The following is a 20,433-nucleotide window of genomic DNA, read 5'->3' on the forward strand; positions in this document are numbered from 1 at the left end:
CTACTGAGGACGGGGCGGGGGGAGCAGCCAGGTCTTCACATGCGGGGGAGGGGATGGAAAAAGAAAAAAAAAAAAAAGAAAAAGAAGGCGAGAGGGAGGAGGCCGGGAGGGCAAGAGGGGGAGGGTCGAGGAGGCAGATCCCGGTATCTCCTCGGATGGGAAGGGAAGACGGGGCTCTGCCTGCGGGGCGGGGAGGCGCATCGCCCCGGGAGAAGCGTCCTCCCGGCGCCGCGCGGAGAGCCGGGGTGACCACGCCGGGACGGGGCGGGAGAGGCTGCCGGGACGGGGGGGAAGGCGGAGACAAGCGGGGAGGCGGAGGGACCCCGTCCCGGGGGGAATGGCGGGAGGGCGCCGCACCGCTCCACCTGCGTGGGGCCGAGGCCGCCGGGCACGACGGGGCCGGGCGTCTGTGGCGGCGGCAACGGGGAGGGCCGCTCCTTCGCGACCTGCTGTGGGGCTCCGGGAGAAGGCGGGGAGCGGATCCCGGCTCCTCAGGTGGCTCCTCGGGCCGGGATGGGTCTTGCGGCTGCGGGGTGTGGGACTCTCCCAGCCCTCGGCATGCCCCGCGCCTCCAGGTCCGCTTCCCTCAGGGAGCCCCGGCCGCCGCCTCCCCGGCCCGCTCCTCTTGGGCGCTCTGCTCCTTCCTAGCCCCACTCCTCACGGTCGCAGGGACCAGGTGAGAAGCGTATCCTTCTGGTCGTTAGTACTCTTCATCATTCTCTTTCCGACTTTCCCTTCCATTGTGACCCTCTCGCCTCCTCTCCCAAGGCAGAAAGCTTTTGGTGGTAGTCTCTGCTCCATGGGTCAGCTCCTTGTACTACAACAAGGTCCTTGCTGAAGCGCTCCACTGCTTGCACAGATGCACGATGTGAAAAGCTTGTTCACTAAGCGCTTTTGCAAGTGCTGAACCTAAGTCGTTTCAATGAGCTCATCTGCTGAAAACTCATCTCACGCTAGATGAGGGCCCACTGATTTGCCAAAACCGGCAGGAAATTTGTGGCATTGCTAGAGATCAGACTGAGATCTCCAGAGTGCCGTTCTGTTGTCTTAATCATAGGCATATGCTTCCTTTCAAAGACTTAACTTCTGAAATTTAGTGGAACCAATTATATAAATAGCTTGGAAATAAGGCTTTGGCCAGCAACTGCACCCTGCAGTTTGGTTTCAAAGACTGAGGTTGAATTATTCAAAATGCTATTTTTTTGCAGATTTTTTGGTTGTTATTTGTGTGTACAACTTAAAATCAAAGTGGAATAATAATTATTCATGTACCTGAGAAAACAAGCTGAAGAATTCCCAGTTTAATTAACAAGGCAAGACAGAAATGAGTATAAGGTAGTTGAATTTAATAAGCAATATCTTGAATATATGAGCTTCCATACTGGGCCAGACCAAGGGCTTTGCTGGAACAAAATCTTATTGCATTAGTACAGGGTAAGGTCATGCAATAGCACTTTCCCTGCCACCAATATTTCAAACTCAGAGATTTTCTGAGGCAGATGTAGTTTATATGTCCTTGGTAACCTTCACTTTTCTCCATCAAGCACCTGCCCGTTTTCCCTTAAACCTGCATAGATCTGTAGCACCTACAACCTGCTGTGGTGACAAGCTCCACAGGTCAACCACGTGCTGTGCAAAAACATGCCTCCTTTTGTTTATTTTCAACCAGTCTACTGCTAGCTCTGTTTGATGCTCACCAGCTCTTTATTGTATGCCTTGTAGCCCCTCTACCACCATGAAGGATTCCAGCAAAGTTAGCTGGAACCAGAACAGCATCTGAAGGATGATGCAGCCAAACACTTCTTGGCAGTGGCAAGTGGAAAACAAAGAGCAAGACCTACTTGCATTGGGCAGCTGTGTTGAGCAACAGCAACTGAAGCTTACAAAGTTAAGACTGGACATTGTGAAAAAATTTCTTCACCAAAAGAATCATGCAACACTGGAATAAGCTGTCCCAACAGGTTGTGGAATCGACATCCTTGGTGGTTTCCAATACACAGCTAAACAAAGCCACAGCTGACTGGATCTAATGTTGGCAGTAGTCCTGCTTCAAGTGCAAGGTTGGACTGGGTGACCTGCAGAGGTCCCTCTCAACCAATACTTCTCTGATTCTTTACCTATGTGGAAGACGCAAGAAAAATACGGATTTCTGCAGCAGCAAAAAGATTTGTTTTGTTCTTTCCTGATTTCCTAACACTTCCTAGTACTTTTTATTTTTTGACAGCTGTTGAGCATTAGGCTGATATTCCCAGGGAGCCATTTGCATAACTGCAGGACTCTCCTGAGAAGTAATGACCAAATCAGAACCTGCTTTTTCATACCTTAAGTAAGGACCATTTTCCCCCTTGTGCACCACTTTGCATTTGTCTACATTGAACCCCATCTGCCATTTTATCGCCAAGTCACTCCCTTTCATAAACTGGTCTGCAGATCTTCAAGGTTGTCTCATCTTTATTAACCTAAATCAGACTTTGTGAACTGACTACTCATTCCTTTTCTAGATCATTTACGAATACACAGAATTGTGAAGGGCACAGCAGATTGTTATTGGTAACCTATCATCCCTACCAGAACCAATACCATAGTCTTATAATTTGTTTCCCGCCTTTAGAAGATTAGGCTAGCAGGGCTTCATTTCTCTTTGTTGAACTCGGAATGATAGGATCAGTGCGCTTCTGCTGCATCACTCTGCTCACTCCTGCTTTCAGAATCTGGGCTGGGTTGTTCATATCATGTATTTGTTTGTTTGTTTGTTTGTTTGTTTTTACCCTGAAAGACAGACTGGTAATAATAGACTTGACTCCTGCTCTCACACTCCTCTTCTGAACTGACACTCATTGAAAGCTCTCAAGATAAATGAGCATCTGTAGAACGTTATTTTAGAAAAAAATAGAATACATTTATGAGCATAACATATTTAATTTTTTAAATTATTTTAAACCATTTTTATTGAATCCTGTTTCACAACTAACATTTTATTTCTACATTTATTCTACTCCATTTTTGATAATTCTTAGTAAAATTTAGAGATTAAAAAAAAATAATCACCGTATTAAAATTTTCCTCAAAATATACTTTGCAAAAGACATGAAGAGTATATATTTCAGACTACTGATTCTTTAGAAACACACTGTATAATATATATGACAGGGCTGTAAAAATATAATTGTTGGAATAGTTCCAGCATGCTAATTTTATCCTTCAGAAGTAATTTTATCTCATTAGAAGATTAGTGAGCCCTTTTGGTATTTTCACATGTTCCAAAAATAAGTTTGACATCATATACCAACGGAGAGATGTTTACTTGGAACTGAGCTTTGAAAGACTGACCTAATTTTTTTTTTTTAATTATTTTTGGTCAGAGAAAAAAATAAAAGCAAATCTGCATTAACAAAAAGAATGTACTGACTTCTATTAAAATTATTCCTACATATCTACAAAGAAAATAAAGGGAAAAAGGCAAGTTTTTATCATCAGATTTGTATCCTGGATTTGAGTGAATTCACAGAACAGTAATATTCTTTGTTTCAGGTAGATAATCCACAAAGTGAGGTACAAAATGTTTCCAAATAAGATTCTCCTAGATTTTTTTCAGGTAGAAATTTGAGATAGGAGCTTCAACTTTCCCTTTGGGCAACATATGCTAAGTGTGGATGTACTGGCTGGGCAGCTGCTCCTGGAATACTGTGTGGCCTTATGCTGCTGGAGGACACACTCTGCTCTCCTGTGTGTCTTGCACAATTAAAACTATTTGATAGTAGCAAGAACGCATATTCTCCACAATCTTTCAATTGTATTCCACGTAATGCATTGTGCTTCATCAGCTAAATATAGCTACCCACAAAATATTATTTCACATATGACTTATGGGAAGAGGAAACAGGCAGCTACAACTCAGGAAAACCAAAACAAGGTTCATAGATGTCAACAAGAATGCAAATGCCTATAACCAAATTAAAAGTTTGGTGTGTAGTCCCTAGCCATACCCCACAAGTAGTCAGCTTTAATCTCTTCCTTTCTTCTCCCTCCTTCCTATCCTCACGTATACACATACATATGTACTTTATTCCAAAACTAGTGATTACTTGGATAGTACAGGTAGCTCCCTTTCCTTCACACTTTAGTTCTCAAGCTGCATCTTGATACCCATCCAGCTCAGCTGATATGTTTCACTTCCTTTTTCTTTTCTTGTCCCAGGAAGACTATTTTTTATGAGCTTTAACACTTTTCCAGTCCCCAAACACTAAACTTGGGATAACTCATTGGCTCGTGATGAATGGACGTGAGGTAATTCCTACTGCCTTCAGGACAAAGGGATGTGAAATACAATGGATCTTTCTTACAGGATCAAGAATGGTCTCCATGGTAGTGTCTCTTCTGTGACAGCTTGTTGCCACAGAAGCCCTTTTGTTTTGTGGACCAGTTGGGGTTGGTTATTGTGCTGTTCGGAGGTTCCTGTGACACAATGCTGACTGGTTAGACTAAAACTCTGAATGAGACGGACCTCTGTTAGACAGCCTGGCTTTGAGGACTTGGAAAAGATGCAAGAACTGCAATAAATTGCATCTTTTTTTAAGAGTGTGCATAGTGAGGATGAAGAGCATGACACCAGCATCACTAGCTCAGGAGGATTCTGCATAGACCAGTGGACTATCACTGTAAAGGCTGACGAGGTGGTTATTAATTTTAAATTGGATAGAGATGTACAAGAGAGTGTGGTGGCAGAAACAAGGATATTAGCAATGACTGTGATATTGTCAACATAAGAACTTACAGATGACAAAAAAAAAGTCAGATGTGAAACTCACAGCATCTAGTTGTGACCTAATTTTCACAATATGGGTCTATGAGCTAGATATATGGGTGAATAACAGACTAGAAAATAATACTTTGTGGTAGTATTGTACAAACAGATACAATCCCTTTTCCAAGTTAAAACTATGTCAAGCTTTTAGTCACATCAAGAGAATGCTTTCTTCAGGGAGGCAGCAAGCAAAAATAAACGTGGATATACATAGGACCCATAAGAGAGAGGATCTTCTAACTGTGCAGAATGGAAGTGAGTGAAGAGCCCAGCCACCACCCATTTTTGTCTCTCCTAGAACAGCAGCTGAAAATGAAGCTGGATGGGCTCACTGTTCTGGCATTCACATGTTTAGTAGAAAAGCAGAGTTGGCTGTTCATTCGTCATTGCTGAAAGAGCAAAACCTAAAATTCTTACCTGATATGTACCATCACAAAGTTTATATACATATATGCAAAGTTAATATTTTCCTCAAGTAGAATTTTCACAAGGAGAAGTACTTCTGGAGATGTGTCAGATGGCAAATATTCTTATAGACATGATCTGTTGGTAGGTTGCAGGCAGGTACTGTTAAGGAAAACTGCTGAAGGAAAAAGTTTCCTCCAACTGGCATTCCCATTGCAGTCAGCACACCGGCAGCTTTACTGGAAAATCAGCGAACTGATGGTAATACAGTATACTATGATATGGATAAATGACATTTTGATGTGAGAAGAAAAGAAGTGCATGACCAGAGACTCAGAGAAGCTTTGGAAAAAAACCTGACTTTGGCTAAAGCTGAATATTCATTCCCTCCCCAAGCCTTTAAATTCCTATAATGGAAAGAGCATACCACGGAGGAAAGTTAATAGAGTGACGTTGAGATGTTAGATAAAATAAGATTTCGGCTATCATCAGCATGATTGACCCAACAGAGGGGAAAGAGATTCCGGGTAAAGATGAAGCGGTGAGGGACATGGTGCCTAGTCTCACTATTCAGACCAGCAGAGGGTCATTGGCAGTGAAACACACATCTTTAATGTCTGAGAAATCAGAGGAATTAACAGCAACACAATACCAGAGAAAATGTGACATTTGGCATGAAACTGAAACTGAGTGCCTGTGGTACTTCCATAAAGAATATTGCAGCAATCTTCCTCTAGCAGCATGGACAAAGCAGGAAAAGGCACAGTGACAGAAACTGCATTTTCAAGAGGTAAATAACACAAAACAAAACCAAAACCAAAAAAAACCTGGAGATGTTGGCCTTAATCCAAGGAATATTGTCCTTATTGTCATTATTAAGGGAAAGTGACCATAAACCATTTACTGCCACTGCAAATATGCCCAGGAGAGTACAAGATTAATTCTTCAGCTATAGGGTGCCTGACTTATAAATTGAATACGAATCTTAGAGGAAAAAAAACCCGCTTTAAAAGAGCCGTTTACTTAACCACGTTCCAGAATAGTAATGCATCAAAAGGCAAATCTTTTTGTTTGTTTTTAGTAAACTGCAGGTGTGAAGTCAGATTCAAAGAAAACCTAGTGATAGTGGTTAAAGATTCCATTCACAACTCCAAAATAGCTGGAAGTTTCTGCTAAAATTATTAACGGTGTAATAGCTAGTAATGTTGAAATTTATAAGGTTTCACTTTAGACTTCAAGCTTAATATTCCACTGAAATGAGCACAGGCATTTTATATGTCTCAGAGCCATAATTACTATCTGCAGACTAGGAAAACAATGTCGTATTTATTGCCAAAACTCATGGTTAATACAGCGACGAAGTTGCCAAGCATGCCTTGTTGCCATCCAGAGCACGTTAAACGTACATTATCTCTGGGTCTCTGAAGCTGGCAGGAGAAACTAGGACCAAACAATACCCAGGATGCATTTTTGAATGCAATCTTCCACCTCCTGTTTTGCATCCCACATAGTTCTCTCCTGTGTCTTCTGTCCATGTGTTCCCACTGACCTCCATACATCAGGTCCATGCTGGTAACTGAGGGCAAGCACAGCTGCAGCTAAAGTAGCAGGGGATCTCTTTTGTGGTTGATGCTATACAGGAGAGTGAAGTAAATACTCATAACTGTCTTTCTTGGCTCTCAAAGCCTTTGCATATTTCTAATACTTTTAAAGCTGTCTGTAGGTTTTCAGCTTGCTGCTGGAATCATTTCCACATGCAAACAACCCAGTGAATAGTTCAACAAGGAGAGAGAAGGCAGAAACACTTTGTCCTAATCAGACACACCTTTGCACTTTCTCAGTACTGTTTTCTGCAGTAGTATTTGCACAGAATCACATCTCCTGTCTGCCATTCTGGCTGTGCAAAGTGCTTCAAGGATTTCTGAAGGTCTAGCATTGTTGTCCAGAGGTTGCAGGCAGAAGTGTCCTCAAAGGGAACCCATAGACAACATGAACAGATTTTGGGGGATGATGTAGCTTTTTTTTTTTTTTTTTTAACACCTGGCTTAAATTTGTCCTTTATCTTGGTAAAGATGTCCTAGGACTGTCCAGCAACCCGTCCTCTTTCACTGTTACTCATTATACTCACAGGTTCAGGCAAGGTGCATCCTCCTGTAGCCACAAAGAGACTCATTGGGGCCTCTCTCAGTGGACCAGTACTGTGACGAAGGAAAGACATAAGCAATAAGCTAAAGCACACATTATTCCCCTGTGTCAGGTAAATTACCAAAATATGTTAATTGCCCTAAAATATATATATATATGTATATATATATATATATATATATATGTATATATAGAGAGACATTAGAAAACCTGTTATTGTTGTCTTTTCCAGATGTTGTTTGGGAAAACTGTAAATTTTAGGGTAAGTTTGGAGGGTAGTTGGAAAAACAAGAGCTGAGTTAAGCATGATGCAAGGTGAATTTTTTTGAAAGTGCTCCTTCTCTTCATTCCTGCCTTAAAACTCTCTAGCAGGTTGACAAGCTATAATGCTTGCAATTCAACATGCAATGCAATCTGTGCAGGGCAGGACACTAGTAGCACTTTGAAACAATTTATATCAGACCAGTACTTTCAGAGCTATCATCAAATCAACAGTAGCATGCTGGTTTATTTATTATTCCAGTATATCTACACTTTTCATTTTTAATTACTTTTTTTTTTTTAATTGAATGTGCTACAGAATCTATCCTTGGTGGTACCTTCCACAACCCTATGGATTATTTGATACCGGTGTAATATCCATTCCCATTGATTTATTTGGCCTGCTGATACAACTGATAAGGTATGAGAGGCAAACCCAAAGCCTAAACAAGATAGTGGAAGGGTTTTTTCACTTCCCAGGACTTTATATCAGATCTCAAGAGAGAAAAATGATGGTGAAGATTCAATAACCACATAAATTCTCTTCCTCTGCCCATTACAATTTCTGCTTCCGATTAGCTCTCTAGCCCCTGGTCTCCTTGCATAGTTTACTGTATTAAAGCAAAACAGATGCGAGAAGATTGACTTCAGAATTACTTCCATGTAAGTTAAAATAAATGGAAAATTATAGCCCCAACTTGTAATGGAAAACTGATATTCATCTTAAGAATTATCACCCATCCACATACCTCTGCTCAGCCAAGATTTTTAAACTAACAACTGCACATGATTCAGTTACTAAATCCTCATTAACAGTATGTTTTGTCAAAACTCCCTGAGGTAAGGTTTGCCTGCCTCTTGTATTTGTATGAACCTGATCTCATTTTCCGCAGAGGCAAACATTTATACACATACAGATTATTACCACAAGTTGTGGGACTGCTCACTGGATAATCTTTCTCTATCACAGCAAGCATAAGCTATTTGCCTTTATCTGTGGCTTGTGCTTCCCCATTTCATCGTCATTAAAATGCTGCTTATTACTGTGCCAACTCCCCTCTCTGCCTGTATCTCATCCAGTATCTTCCACTGATTATGTGTCTGAGCAAACACCATCACGCTCTTCCTGCTTCTGGGGTTGGCTCTCTGCTCTCCCTTTCACTTCAAAAGGAGCTTCTCTTTTACTTCATGATGCCCCTTCAAATCTTTTCATAAAGCTCCCACTTTCTGTGACATCTACAGAATACTTAGGCCATCAATGGGCAGAAAGTAAGCACAGAGACCATTTAATTTTATTATGTCTCTGTAGTCGCCTTTCTGTCTGTATCCCATTTACAATATTTATCAGCAGATGACTGTAGAGTCCCTGTTCAAGATGGAGATTTTATAAGCAATAATAACACAAATAACAAATGAATTTTTGCAGCATAGGATGAAAAACATGTGCACATTACTTCAGTTGCCACAATACTGGTTTTGGAAGAGATTTAAACAGCTGCAGTTGCTCTGCTTGTGCCAGTACCTATTCTGTTTTAATCACATTTACTGACAGCACACTGTTGCAGCAACAACTCTGCATTTCCACTTGAAAAATTGCAGTTTTAGCAATTCATTAACTGTGTCTAAAAATACATCCTCATTTGAAAACTGGCATTCAAGCTACGGTCTAGACACAGTTCCTTTTTAAACCTAGTTAGCTTAGCAATTTTATCCAAAAAAGCAAAAGATACTTTTGCTATTCTAGAAAGCATTCTTCCATTTTTCCTTGTTGAGAACTGACTTTAATGACATTGTTCTGCATTTCAGTTATCTCTAAAATGAGCTTTTCAGAAAAATAATTCTCTTACCATGTATCAGCTTCATACTTCCTTGCCCTTTGAAACCCAGTGCTGAGCAGCAGTAGGAAGCCACTGGCTGCAGTCACATAGATTAGACAAAGAACTATGGAATGCCAAAAAGCATATGGAAATGCCCAGTCCTTTGATTTACTTTGGCAAATACACGCTGAAGACTGTATGCCTAATTTACAGACTTACTGCAGAACAAACTGACATTTGCCTTCCAAGTTAAACAAGCACCCAGCCAGGAGGAAGGCTCCCCAGTTGCTAACAGCAAAATAAAAGGGAGTCCTCCAGGACAATGTAAAGCTCTTCCAGAAAATGAGGGTCCCAAGTCAATGAGATCCTCTCCTGGTTCATTTGTAATTCCTTGTTCAAGTTTATTTCCCTTTATCTCAATCCTGGAGTGGTCTTACAGTGTGTAGATATTTACTTCAGCCTGCAATGGGCCCTGTGAACCTCAGAGCAGCTAAGTGAAGTTACAGAACTGTCAGTGTCTCAATCAACTCTTTTCTATTTTTCCTGCAAGATTTGTGAAATCACAGGGGAAGAGTTAAAAAGGAAAGACCTGGGCTAGTTGGTGTGGCTTGGATTTAGCACCTGACCAGAGATTGCTAGATGTCAAAACTTTCCACAGTTGAATGCATTTGGCTTAGGACTAATGCGTTTGTGTTGCTACCCGGAACATGCTGAAGGTCTGAATGGAGACATGGCAGCCAGTAATATTTAGAAAGGGGGAATCTGCCCTCTCTAAACCTTTGAAATTTAATCTCTGTTGATGTTCTTTCAGCAATTTATTCAAACTTGTCAAGCTGTGTGGTTATACAGGTCTAGAACAGGATAACCACTGTCCTCATGTTGACATAACTATACAAAGAAATCGAGCATTGCGCAAAATACATACATGAACATTGGTAAAGAAGGCCAAATAATGCAGGCACATGCTATCTCTAAGAATGTTAAGTGCATAATTTAATTATTTGATTAATTTGAGTATCTCATGGCACAAAAATGCATTGTGCACTTTCTAACATGAGTGATGTAAAACTAAAGAAGCAAATTCAATTGGTCAGATTTCCAGACAAAATTCACTACAACCCTCTGATTAGTTTCAAATTTCATGTACAAGCAGAGCCCATCACAAATGCAATTATGTGTGCAAACTCTTTGAGTGGAGGTCACACCAGCTTCTGCATAGGAAAATTCCCCTAGGGAGGTAGGCTACTTATCCAGATTATTTACTAGGCTACAGAAAGCCAGCTTTTTAAATAACAGTTGATAGCAATTTAATAATACACGAAGATGACTCCGAGGTTAAAAACTAAAGCACAGAAAATAAAATCCAAAGGGAATAAGATAAGACTAATGGGCAAATCCAATGTCTTTGAATTTTTCTTATGTATATTAGCACAGTCATGCTTTGTTGACTTCAGCAAATCGCATTCCTGCCTAGTAGCATTATTATCTTAACTCTAAAATACTCAACTAAGACTTTCTTGAATGGGATTCATTAGAAAAATATGATAGTATTCTCAAAGTATGATACTAACTTCATTTTTTGCTTCTTTATTCTTTTACTTGCCAGAAAGAATTGGAAACACTGGGTTCAGTTCCATTGACTCAGCTCCTTCTAGTAAAACATACAGAATTGCAACTGGTTAGTCTTACTTGTTAATTCTAGAATGGGTCTTTATGCCTGGACTCCAGGAAAATTTCTCCTTATATGAAATGTTACTGTTTTCCTTTAATGGAATATTTGTTTTGAGTTCTAACTGATAATTATAAAAGAGATAAATTAATGAATTACTGCCATGAATTACTACAAGTGTGAAATACTATTGGATACAAGCTTTAATTGTAGAGTGGGCCAAACTGATGTACTTCAGCTAATTTACCTATTTTTTTATTTTTCAAGACTATTCCATTATCCAAAGAATAAACCAGTTCTGCTAAAATTTGCAAAAAGTAAATTCTATTGCTTTTTACTAAGCAAAAATTACAAAACTGACAATATTGCTTAGACTTAAAGTACTAAAAATGTCAATAGCCTATGTGGGAATTAAGATTTTTTTTTAAGTCAGGGTTTAAATTGATATTGAATCAGGAGCTCAGTGAGTTAAAAATACTACATGGTTAAGTCATCGTTGGCCAGATCGCCCAATTTAGAAAGGAGGCAATCAAATTACAGAAGTTAAAGGAACAAATAATTTTTTCATATTAAGCCTGTATAAAATGATCAAAGAAAATGAAATTGGTTTAATCAAAACCTTCTTATTCCTTTTTCATTCCCAGCACACAACAGTGAAATTGAAATAGTTGGTAGGGGATCTTTCTACCCATGTTGAATTTAGGGCCCACTTACAGATATTAACTAAAGCAGTAAAATCAATTTAGCTAGTCTTAAATAGTTTCTTAATTTTCAGACTCGACATTATTACACGATTGCAAAATTCAGCTTTGTGCTTTATAGTTGTGCAGTCAATCTGATACAGAATGGAGAACGTAAGGGAGTCCACTGTGCTTTCAGCCTCCCTCACCACAGGCACCTCTTCATCTTTCTCAGGTGCTTTACTTGATGAATCTTGTATTGCACTTGGTGAAAAGTCTGTATGTTTCGGACATTGCTGATCAATAAAAAGAGCATTCAGGTCCTTATTCATGGGCAGAAAAAGTTCTTAAAGGCCAGTTAGGGATTGTCATTTCTCCTAAAGATAGGAAAGCAGTTAGAGAAAGTCCTGATGAGGATGACTTCTGTGGGATAATTGCTACTACTGTGTCTGAAGATGGGGGAAAATAATTAAGGAGGGAGTCTGGGGCTGCCTTTACAGAAAAAGGCCTCTTATTTTCAATAAATAGCTGATAGCCATATGAACTACTCTGGACATTTATACCTGTTTTGTGCCTTCACAAGCTCACAGAAATAGCTGCGAGCCTCATTTTTAGCTCCTTCACTTCAAAAGCATCTTATGTTCCCTGAACATACTGGAAATCAGCTGAAAAACCCGCTATCAATAGCCTCATCACAGCACCGGGCATAAAAGCTAAGGGAGAATACATGGAGCCTCACTAATTTTTACACAGTATGCTCTATACTCAATTAATAAGGAAAAAATGAATAGCAAAGATCTGCTTTTGCATTTTACCAACACAAGCTCCATATAATATAAAATCATTAAAATATATGCCTGTCCTGGTTTTGTTAAAAACAAGCTTTTCTTTTAGCGAATTTGCCTGTCAGCTAAAGCCTTCATGTTAGCTGCATTTTCCTGGAGAACCCAACACGTTTTGGTTAAACCCAGCAATGGAATGCAAACTTATTGATAAGCACGGATGGACATCTCGCGAGAGGGGCAACGAGAAAACTGATGACCGAGAGGTTGACCAATGGTGTATAACATTCCATTCACGTGAATACTTCATATAAAAGTGGGAGATCACGAGGATCTCGCCCCTTTTTTTCCTCATGGCTGACATTAGGAGAGGACCTTGCTGGCCGTCCCTGCGAACTGAGGCCTAGTGACAGACTGAATCCAGCTCCGGTTGGCTACAGAGTCTAATCCAGGACTTTGGGTGCTGGCTCTGCAGTTGCTGAGACTTACAAGATTGGTTTTGTATATTTTGTATTATTTTCTCTATTCTTATTAGTAGCATTAGTAAAACATCTTTAACTTTTCCAACTCTCTTCTCTCTGTCCTTCTTTCCCTCCCGATAGCCTGTCCTGAGTGGGAAGGGGGGAGAGGGAGGGGCAAAAGGGGGAAGTGGGGGGGAGAGGAGGTTAACAAGACATCTGCCAGGGTTTGATTGTCACCCCGCAATCTTAACCCTCGACAATGCCAAATAAAAATTCTCATTTGAACTATTTCTCTCACAGCCTGTTGTTATCTTAGCTGTCAGTTTTCCAGTCCATTCTTTAGAAATGAAATTGCACATGGATTGACATCACGGTAGTTTTAGCATCAAAGAATAAGCCTATCAAATTTATATAGCTACAGTGTGTCGTAAATTGCAGTTTCTATAAAAACGTTAAAAGAACTGAGCCAATACTATAATAATGAGTTTCTTAAAAATGGAGATAATGAAATAATTTGTGTGCGGTGGCCTTCTTTTAAAAATCAATGACAGACATCTCTCCACATTTTGTTGACTGTTTTCATACCACTTTAATGGATTCAGTATATCAATATCAGCATATGGGAATATGCACTACCAGAATGAGACATCTCACTGATACTATTGTTCATTCCAGCCATCTTTCTCGGTGAAATATTTCAGTCCAAACTAAACCTTAAGCTTAAGCCTGATACATACCCATTTTGTTATTTATTTCAGCTAAGACACGGCCACAGTACAAGTAATTACTAACCATTTCCTTCAGTATACTCCAGGTGTTCAAGTTGGATTTCTTTCTGAGAGACATAAAGTAGTTCAAGACTGTCAGTACCTCTGACACAAACATTCTGTATCTTCCATTAAGTTAATCAGCTTCCTCTGGATTTTCTCCAGAAATTGTATTTAGCAATAGAGGAAAAATAAAAGAGAAAACCCACAACCAATCAACCAATGAACCAAACACAAACAAACAAACAAAAAACTCAAGCTACATGCTCACAATATTCTGTAGTTTTGTCTATTCCATCTGTTTTAGGGTGAGATGGTTTCTGTTTCTTGGAGCTATCAAAGGAAACTTTATGACTAGATTAAAGACAAGAAGGGCTAGTAAGGTATGTGGGACAAAGGGCAGGCATTTACTGAGGCTTCCAAGGGTAAATGCAAAGCAATTAGGCTCTTTGGCTCTGAATCTGTAAAAACTATACAGAGAGCCTAGAAAGATTAGCTTGAATGGCTAAAGTTACCTTCTTGGAATACCTCACAGATGCCAGACTGTTAGGTGGCTAAATTTAGATGAGGTAAATCTCATTCTCAAAATGGTGTCAGTTCAGTGGTGCACTTAATAATGAGCTATTTTATAAAAGCTGTCTCCCACTGATGAAAATTAGAGAAGAATATATTTTCTGGGTCCGGGTTATGAATAGGATAATGCAGAATAATTTTGAAATGTACTTTCTTGAACATTATATAAGCATTTTAGAAATAGAAGATTCATTAAAGAACAAATATTTTTAATAGATTTAAAGAAAATTTAAAAATGCAAGCCTCAAGGTAGAGATTATTGATCCTTTGAGATACTTGTCATCTTATGGGGAAATGACTGTGAATCCTTAATTAAAGGATTAAAGTCCAAAGGTTTTTGGAATAAAGTCTGAAAGCTCAGGTTTTGTGCTCTTAATGTCTCCCTCCTTATACTTTAGGATGTTTTAATCATTAAACACTTCTGAAAATGGGAAATGAAATCCAGATCTTTGTGTAAAATGGAATCTGTCTCTCCATTATTTCCAGAGTTTAGTCTTTTATGGAAAGATTGGATCCACGTTGTTCTATCTTTTTCAAAATATGTAGCAGACATAATATCTTGAGACTAAATCTCTCACTATAATAATACTTTAAATTTTATCATTCTGTTTTCCCATGATACTGCTTTACATTTCTCTGTAAGAAAGCGTAGATTAAGAGGAGAAAAATCCCAGTACTTGAGAGGTGGTTGTTTACACAAATTCCTTTCTCCACTGTATCAATTACAGAGAAAAGTTAAGATACCGGAGTTCTCTGCTGTCATACTCCTTATCAAGCTGTGTATCCAAATTCATTGCAAGAACATTGAATTCTGAGTTTTCATATTTGCTGGCTTAGCAAAAATGGCAGGATTTCTTTCCACCTTTTTATCCAATATTTCTCCTGTTAGTTTTGTATTTATTTTGCTTCCTTCTGTTTCTACTGTTCTGGAATTCCAGCATAAGATAATCCTATGCACAAAAGAAAAAACAGAAGTAGAGACTGCACATTATCTTGTAACTTTTGCAGATGTTACACTGTGAAGTGCAAAAGGTCTATATAAACTTCAGAAATGTCATAACATCCAGCTGCTAACAAAAAGAAAATTAAACAGCAATCTTTAGTTTATAGGCCTATCCCATCACCTCATGATTTTGGAGTATGCAAAAAATCCACATAAATGTCACTCCTGTTTGACTTGTTCTTAGAGAAGCAAGTAGTGTAAGGACTAAATAAAGAAATCCGCCAGATATTTTACCTCAAATTCTACCTAGGGGACACGACTTCTCTTTTTGCCATTTCACCAATACTAAGACTTGTGTATTAACTGTCAGATCTTTGTGCTGCAAAAGACACATAATAGCTGAAAAAAAGACACAAAATGAATATGTACAAGGAATTTCATGAGCTGTTTTAAGCATGTGTTTTACATAGTAACTGGTCCTTTAGCTGTCTGTGCAGGTATTTTCTGTCAAAATTAGACCTGTAATCCCAGGTTTCAAATGAAAACAGCATTGGTTTTGATGTGAATGTGGAACACCTTCATGTTCTTACTGTATCTGGCTATCAAACTCCTTCTCACATAATAGTAAGTGCTCTGAAATTATATCAAATATTTTTATCATTAAGGGAACTTGCAGAATCCCATAACGTATTTCAACATTTTTTATTTTAATAAACTGACTGCTATTCTGTTGATAGAGCAATTCTAGCAGAGACCTCAATTATAGGAAAAAATAAAAACACAATAATTGAATAGACAGATGACATCTGCAAATTAAGAGCCTTTACAGTTTTGCCATGAAAAATGGCGGCTAGTGAAATGACATACTGGATCAAGCACTAAATGCAGCGCACCTTGGCAGGAGGGAGCCAGGGAAAAGTCATGAGTCTGGGAATTCATGCCTGAAAACATGGACAGGATTAGTAAAGGCTAAAGCCCATGAGGAGAACCCATGCCCGCTTGAGAGGAAGAGATAGGAAATTCACGCTTGGTTCCTGTCCCCAGAAGAAAGAGGACTTCTAGTACTGGAAGTCTTTGTCGTACTGTCATACAGATAAGGGAGAAAAAGTGTGAGGAATCAGCTTCTCTGTGGAAGGACAGCATTAATTCCATGCCAGAAGAGAAAGGGCTGAGAAGGCTGATGCAAAGGGTGAGGAGGGAGTCAGGGAACCTGAACACTGGAAGAAGGAGAGCACTCCAGCATGCTGGTGCCCACTTGGGAGACGGCGTCGTTGCCAGGGTTAACCACTGCATTTTGTCATTCATTAAACAGTCAAACTTAGATTTTATTTACTCAGAGCAAATTTTAATACATTATCTTTGCCTTTAGCTCTTTGTTTATCTACCCTGAATATTGCATTCTCAAGTCCAGGCATCTAGGAAAACAAATGATCTGTTTTCTCTGGGAATTTTTTTGACGTTAGATCACAAACTTTTCCTGGCAATTCACCTCATGGAAATGATATATGAAGACTGATGTATTAGGTTTTTCTGACTGCAGAAGAGATCTGGTTACCTAGGGAAGGACTGGGAAAGGTTACCACTGGTACCTAAGTGTCCTCTTCTGAGCTTCGTGAGGTCTGCTCTTTCTAAAAGGAGCCAGAGCCCAGCATGGAAGAGGAAGGAAAAGGAACATTTTCCTCCCATGAGCAGGAGTTTCTTGAAGATTTCCTCTCTCAGTACACCCTTTTCTTTCAAACTCTTCTAACATAATCTAAAGCCAAGAAAGGCCTTCAGGAATAAAGTAGGCACCACACAATGTTTGCAGGTGTAAGTTAGTCACTGAAGAAAATTTAAAATGATGGCCATTATAAAGAGCTGTAAAAGGATGTAAAAGGTGTGATGTGAATGATGCTCACTGAGTGTCCAGGTAATGAAATGGCAGATAAAATCCAGTATAGGTTATCATAAGGTTATATGTATGGGAATAAACAATTTCAGCTTTATATTTATGGTGGTGGACCCAGCGTAGATTATTACCACTATGGTCTGAAATCATGCCATAAAAATAGTTACTTCCATGAAAATATCACCTCAGTGTTGAGCAGCTGTCAAAGCAGACAGAAAATTTGGAATTATTAGGAAAGAACAGAGCAAAAAATTGAAAATAATACTATGCCACAATAAAATAAATGTAAGATGTCCCCACATCTTGAACACCATGTACAGTTCTCTCCACCTGTCTCAGAAATTATATAACAATACAAGGAAATAGCAAGAAAGAGGATGCAAAGTATCAGAGGTTCAATATGAGACAGTGCAAAAGTCATTCTGGAAAGCGGTTGATCTAGAAGAGAAAGATAAAAGCTTATCCTGTGTGGCATGGAGACAGGACAAAGGGAATGATTTCTCACTGTCTTTTCCAATAGAAGCAACATCAAATGGAACTATCCGGTGACAGATTCAAAAGAAACAAAAGTACTTTTACATGCACACTTAGTTAACCTGTGAATCTCCTTGCCATGTAATATTGAGGGTACTGAAAGTTCACATAAATCAAAAGTGGTTTGGACAAACTCATGGAAGCAGAGTCTGTTCCAGCCCTTAATATAAATGTGCCTCCTCCAGCTCAAACACACCACCTCTAGCTCAGTTAGTTCTTGAGCCAGAATTCACTCAGGACAGTACTCTGGGAAGTGTCACTGCAATGCTTGTTAGTAGCCACTGTTTTGGTTTTTTAACCTGGTTTGACTTCTTTCTGGCAGCAGAAGAAAAGCAGAGACCACAGTTTTCTTTACAGTGGAAGATGTCTGTTGACATATTTTAGACACAAAAACACCTCCCTCAATGGAGACATGAGAACAGAGACAGATGATCTCAGTGAATGATCTCAAAAACGCAAGAAGCTGTGTAAAAAGATCAGTTCTGGGCACTCCAGAAAGAGAGGACACATCTTTTTTTTTCTGCAGAAAGCACATTAGTTGATGATACCATGAGTTCCATGTGAAAATAAGCTCTTCTTTTTTTTTTTTTTTTCTTTTATTATGTCATGAATTCCTGGGGAGTTGCCACCAGCAGCTCTGGCTCTTTGCCATCCGTCCTCACAAAGTATGCTTCTCTGCGGGGGGTACAGGCTAGCATTTTAGCTGAACACCAGTGCTTACTTCTTGTGCTTCCTTTTGTTCACCTTCATGAGCTGCAGGAAACTGTCTCTGCTTATGAAGTATCTAATGTGCTGAATATGCACATTTGGAGACTGTATATAGAGCTAAGTGTGTGTTTGGTCTGACCCAGTAAAGTTGCTTCAATGCTTTTGTTTCGCTAAGTTTTTTCCTATGTTACAGAGTCCAGAGTCTCGAATTAAAGGGTTTTCTTCTCATGCAATTCCCCTCAACTTAGAAAAACCTAGTGAGCACACCTAATTTTTGGAGTTTGGATGAAGCTGTAAATGGAAGAATCCTGCCCACTTGAGGTCCGCATGAGTCTCCTGAGGTACCTGAACTTGAAGGAACATAAAAGCACGCTCTGCCATCCTGGCCTGACTTGCAGCACAGTTTGAGTAGCACCTGCCCAGCTAGTGAAGCACTTTTCTGAGACATGGAAGATGCAAAAGACACCATGAAGCCATCAAGGCACAGAAGGCTGAGAAGGAAAGTGAGCCCAAGGCTCCCAGTTACTTGGTAGCTGCTGTAACCACTAGGATGTCACATGAACAGGGAATATTAGCATAACTTAAAATGTTATCTGCAATTCCATTTTAGGAGCACCCAAACCTGCAGGTCTGAGTGGACTCAGAGGACACAAGGAGAAGAATGGCTCATTGCATGCTCCCAAACTTCCCCTGTCACCCTCAGGGACAGAGAGGTGTAGTTCTGGGAGAGGCCAGAAACCACCCTGGGCTTTCTTCTGATGTAATGGGGAACTTCTGCCAGTTCAGGCAAAGCTGAGTGTGGGATGGTGGAATCAGGCTGCAGTTTAAGACCTTGACCTCCCTCAATTCATGTCTGCTTTTGATGACAAGTCTTTGATTAGCTGACGTCGTCTCTTCTAATAATGAAACTTATGAAGAAAAGATTAGGGGAAAATATGTAAATAATTAAATAGATAAATAAATGTAGCTCAGGTGAAGTGACCTTCCTGTCTCTAGGTAGGTTCTAGCTGTGCACTGTTTCTTTTTTAACAAAAGAGGTGTTTCTATTCCTCTTGGGAAACACAGCTCCCAGTAAAGTCAAGGACTGAAAAGGGAAGCATTACCTTCTTTAGGCAGCCATAACAAATCCCACCATCAAGCCCTGAGGCCTGCAAGGAGAAGAAGGGATTCAGACCCTGTATCTGCAGAGCACCGCACTTAATGAGACCAGCAGCAGTTCAGAGATTGGCTGTGTGGTTTCTATGGAAAAATCATGGTTTATTTATTTGTCAGATGAGCTGAAGAGTTGCTATACTTTCCATTTATACTGCTTTCCCATAATTTTCATGTCTTTCCCATCCGCTAAGAAGATACTTGAAAAAATCCCCGATATAGGGGTAAGAGTCTCTATGCTGAAGAAGTAAACCAAAAAGCTATATTGTTCTTAATGAAAGCTAGAAATTATCCAATATTATTAGCTGTAACAGTTATTATCCCTTTGTCTTCCCACCTTAGTGTGGCCAGCAGCCTAGGAATACGTTTTCTTCAAAGTTTAGAAATTTAACTAGAATGCTTAAGACTGACAAAATAGATAGAAGACAATCAATCAATATATATGTATGATGTAATAGATGTGGAATGTATGAACACTTAATAGCACTTGAACTCAATAGCCTAAGCTAAAAAATATCTACAGGGGTAAATCTGCATAATTGCACTTTTTTTGGACAGTGTTTTTCTTTATATTTGCAATGCTGCACATTATGTTGTTGACACAGTAATATTGCTATCAAATTAAAACAGACAGAAGTGGCTTAAATCAGTCACCACTGGGTGCTTCCTACATGACTGTGAAATAACAAATGTTGCCAATATAAACAAATTAAGTGTAGTGTTTTAAAAAGATGTCAACATTACTGCAGCGTTATTGACATTAAACTGAAAAATACTAGAAGCCTGGCATTTGCAACCCGTCAGTTTCAAACCATCAACTAAATCCTTAATTCAACCTTAATTC

General features: G+C 39.5%; 1 protein-coding gene across 1 annotated transcript; it reads left to right on the top strand.

The window, feature by feature from the left end:
- Nucleotides 1-40: 40 nt before the first annotated feature.
- LOC139827613 (uncharacterized) lies at nucleotides 41-7,238 on the top strand. Its single transcript, XM_071806816.1, has 2 exons — nucleotides 41-676; nucleotides 1,723-7,238. Exons 1-2 carry the CDS (start codon nucleotides 54-56, stop codon nucleotides 1,778-1,780), a joined length of 681 nt encoding a protein of 226 aa, XP_071662917.1. The 5' UTR covers nucleotides 41-53; the 3' UTR covers nucleotides 1,781-7,238.
- Nucleotides 7,239-20,433: the final 13,195 nt, after the last annotated feature.

This window comes from Patagioenas fasciata, chromosome 3, assembly GCF_037038585.1.
Source record: "Patagioenas fasciata isolate bPatFas1 chromosome 3, bPatFas1.hap1, whole genome shotgun sequence".
NCBI lineage: Eukaryota > Metazoa > Chordata > Aves > Columbiformes > Columbidae > Patagioenas > Patagioenas fasciata.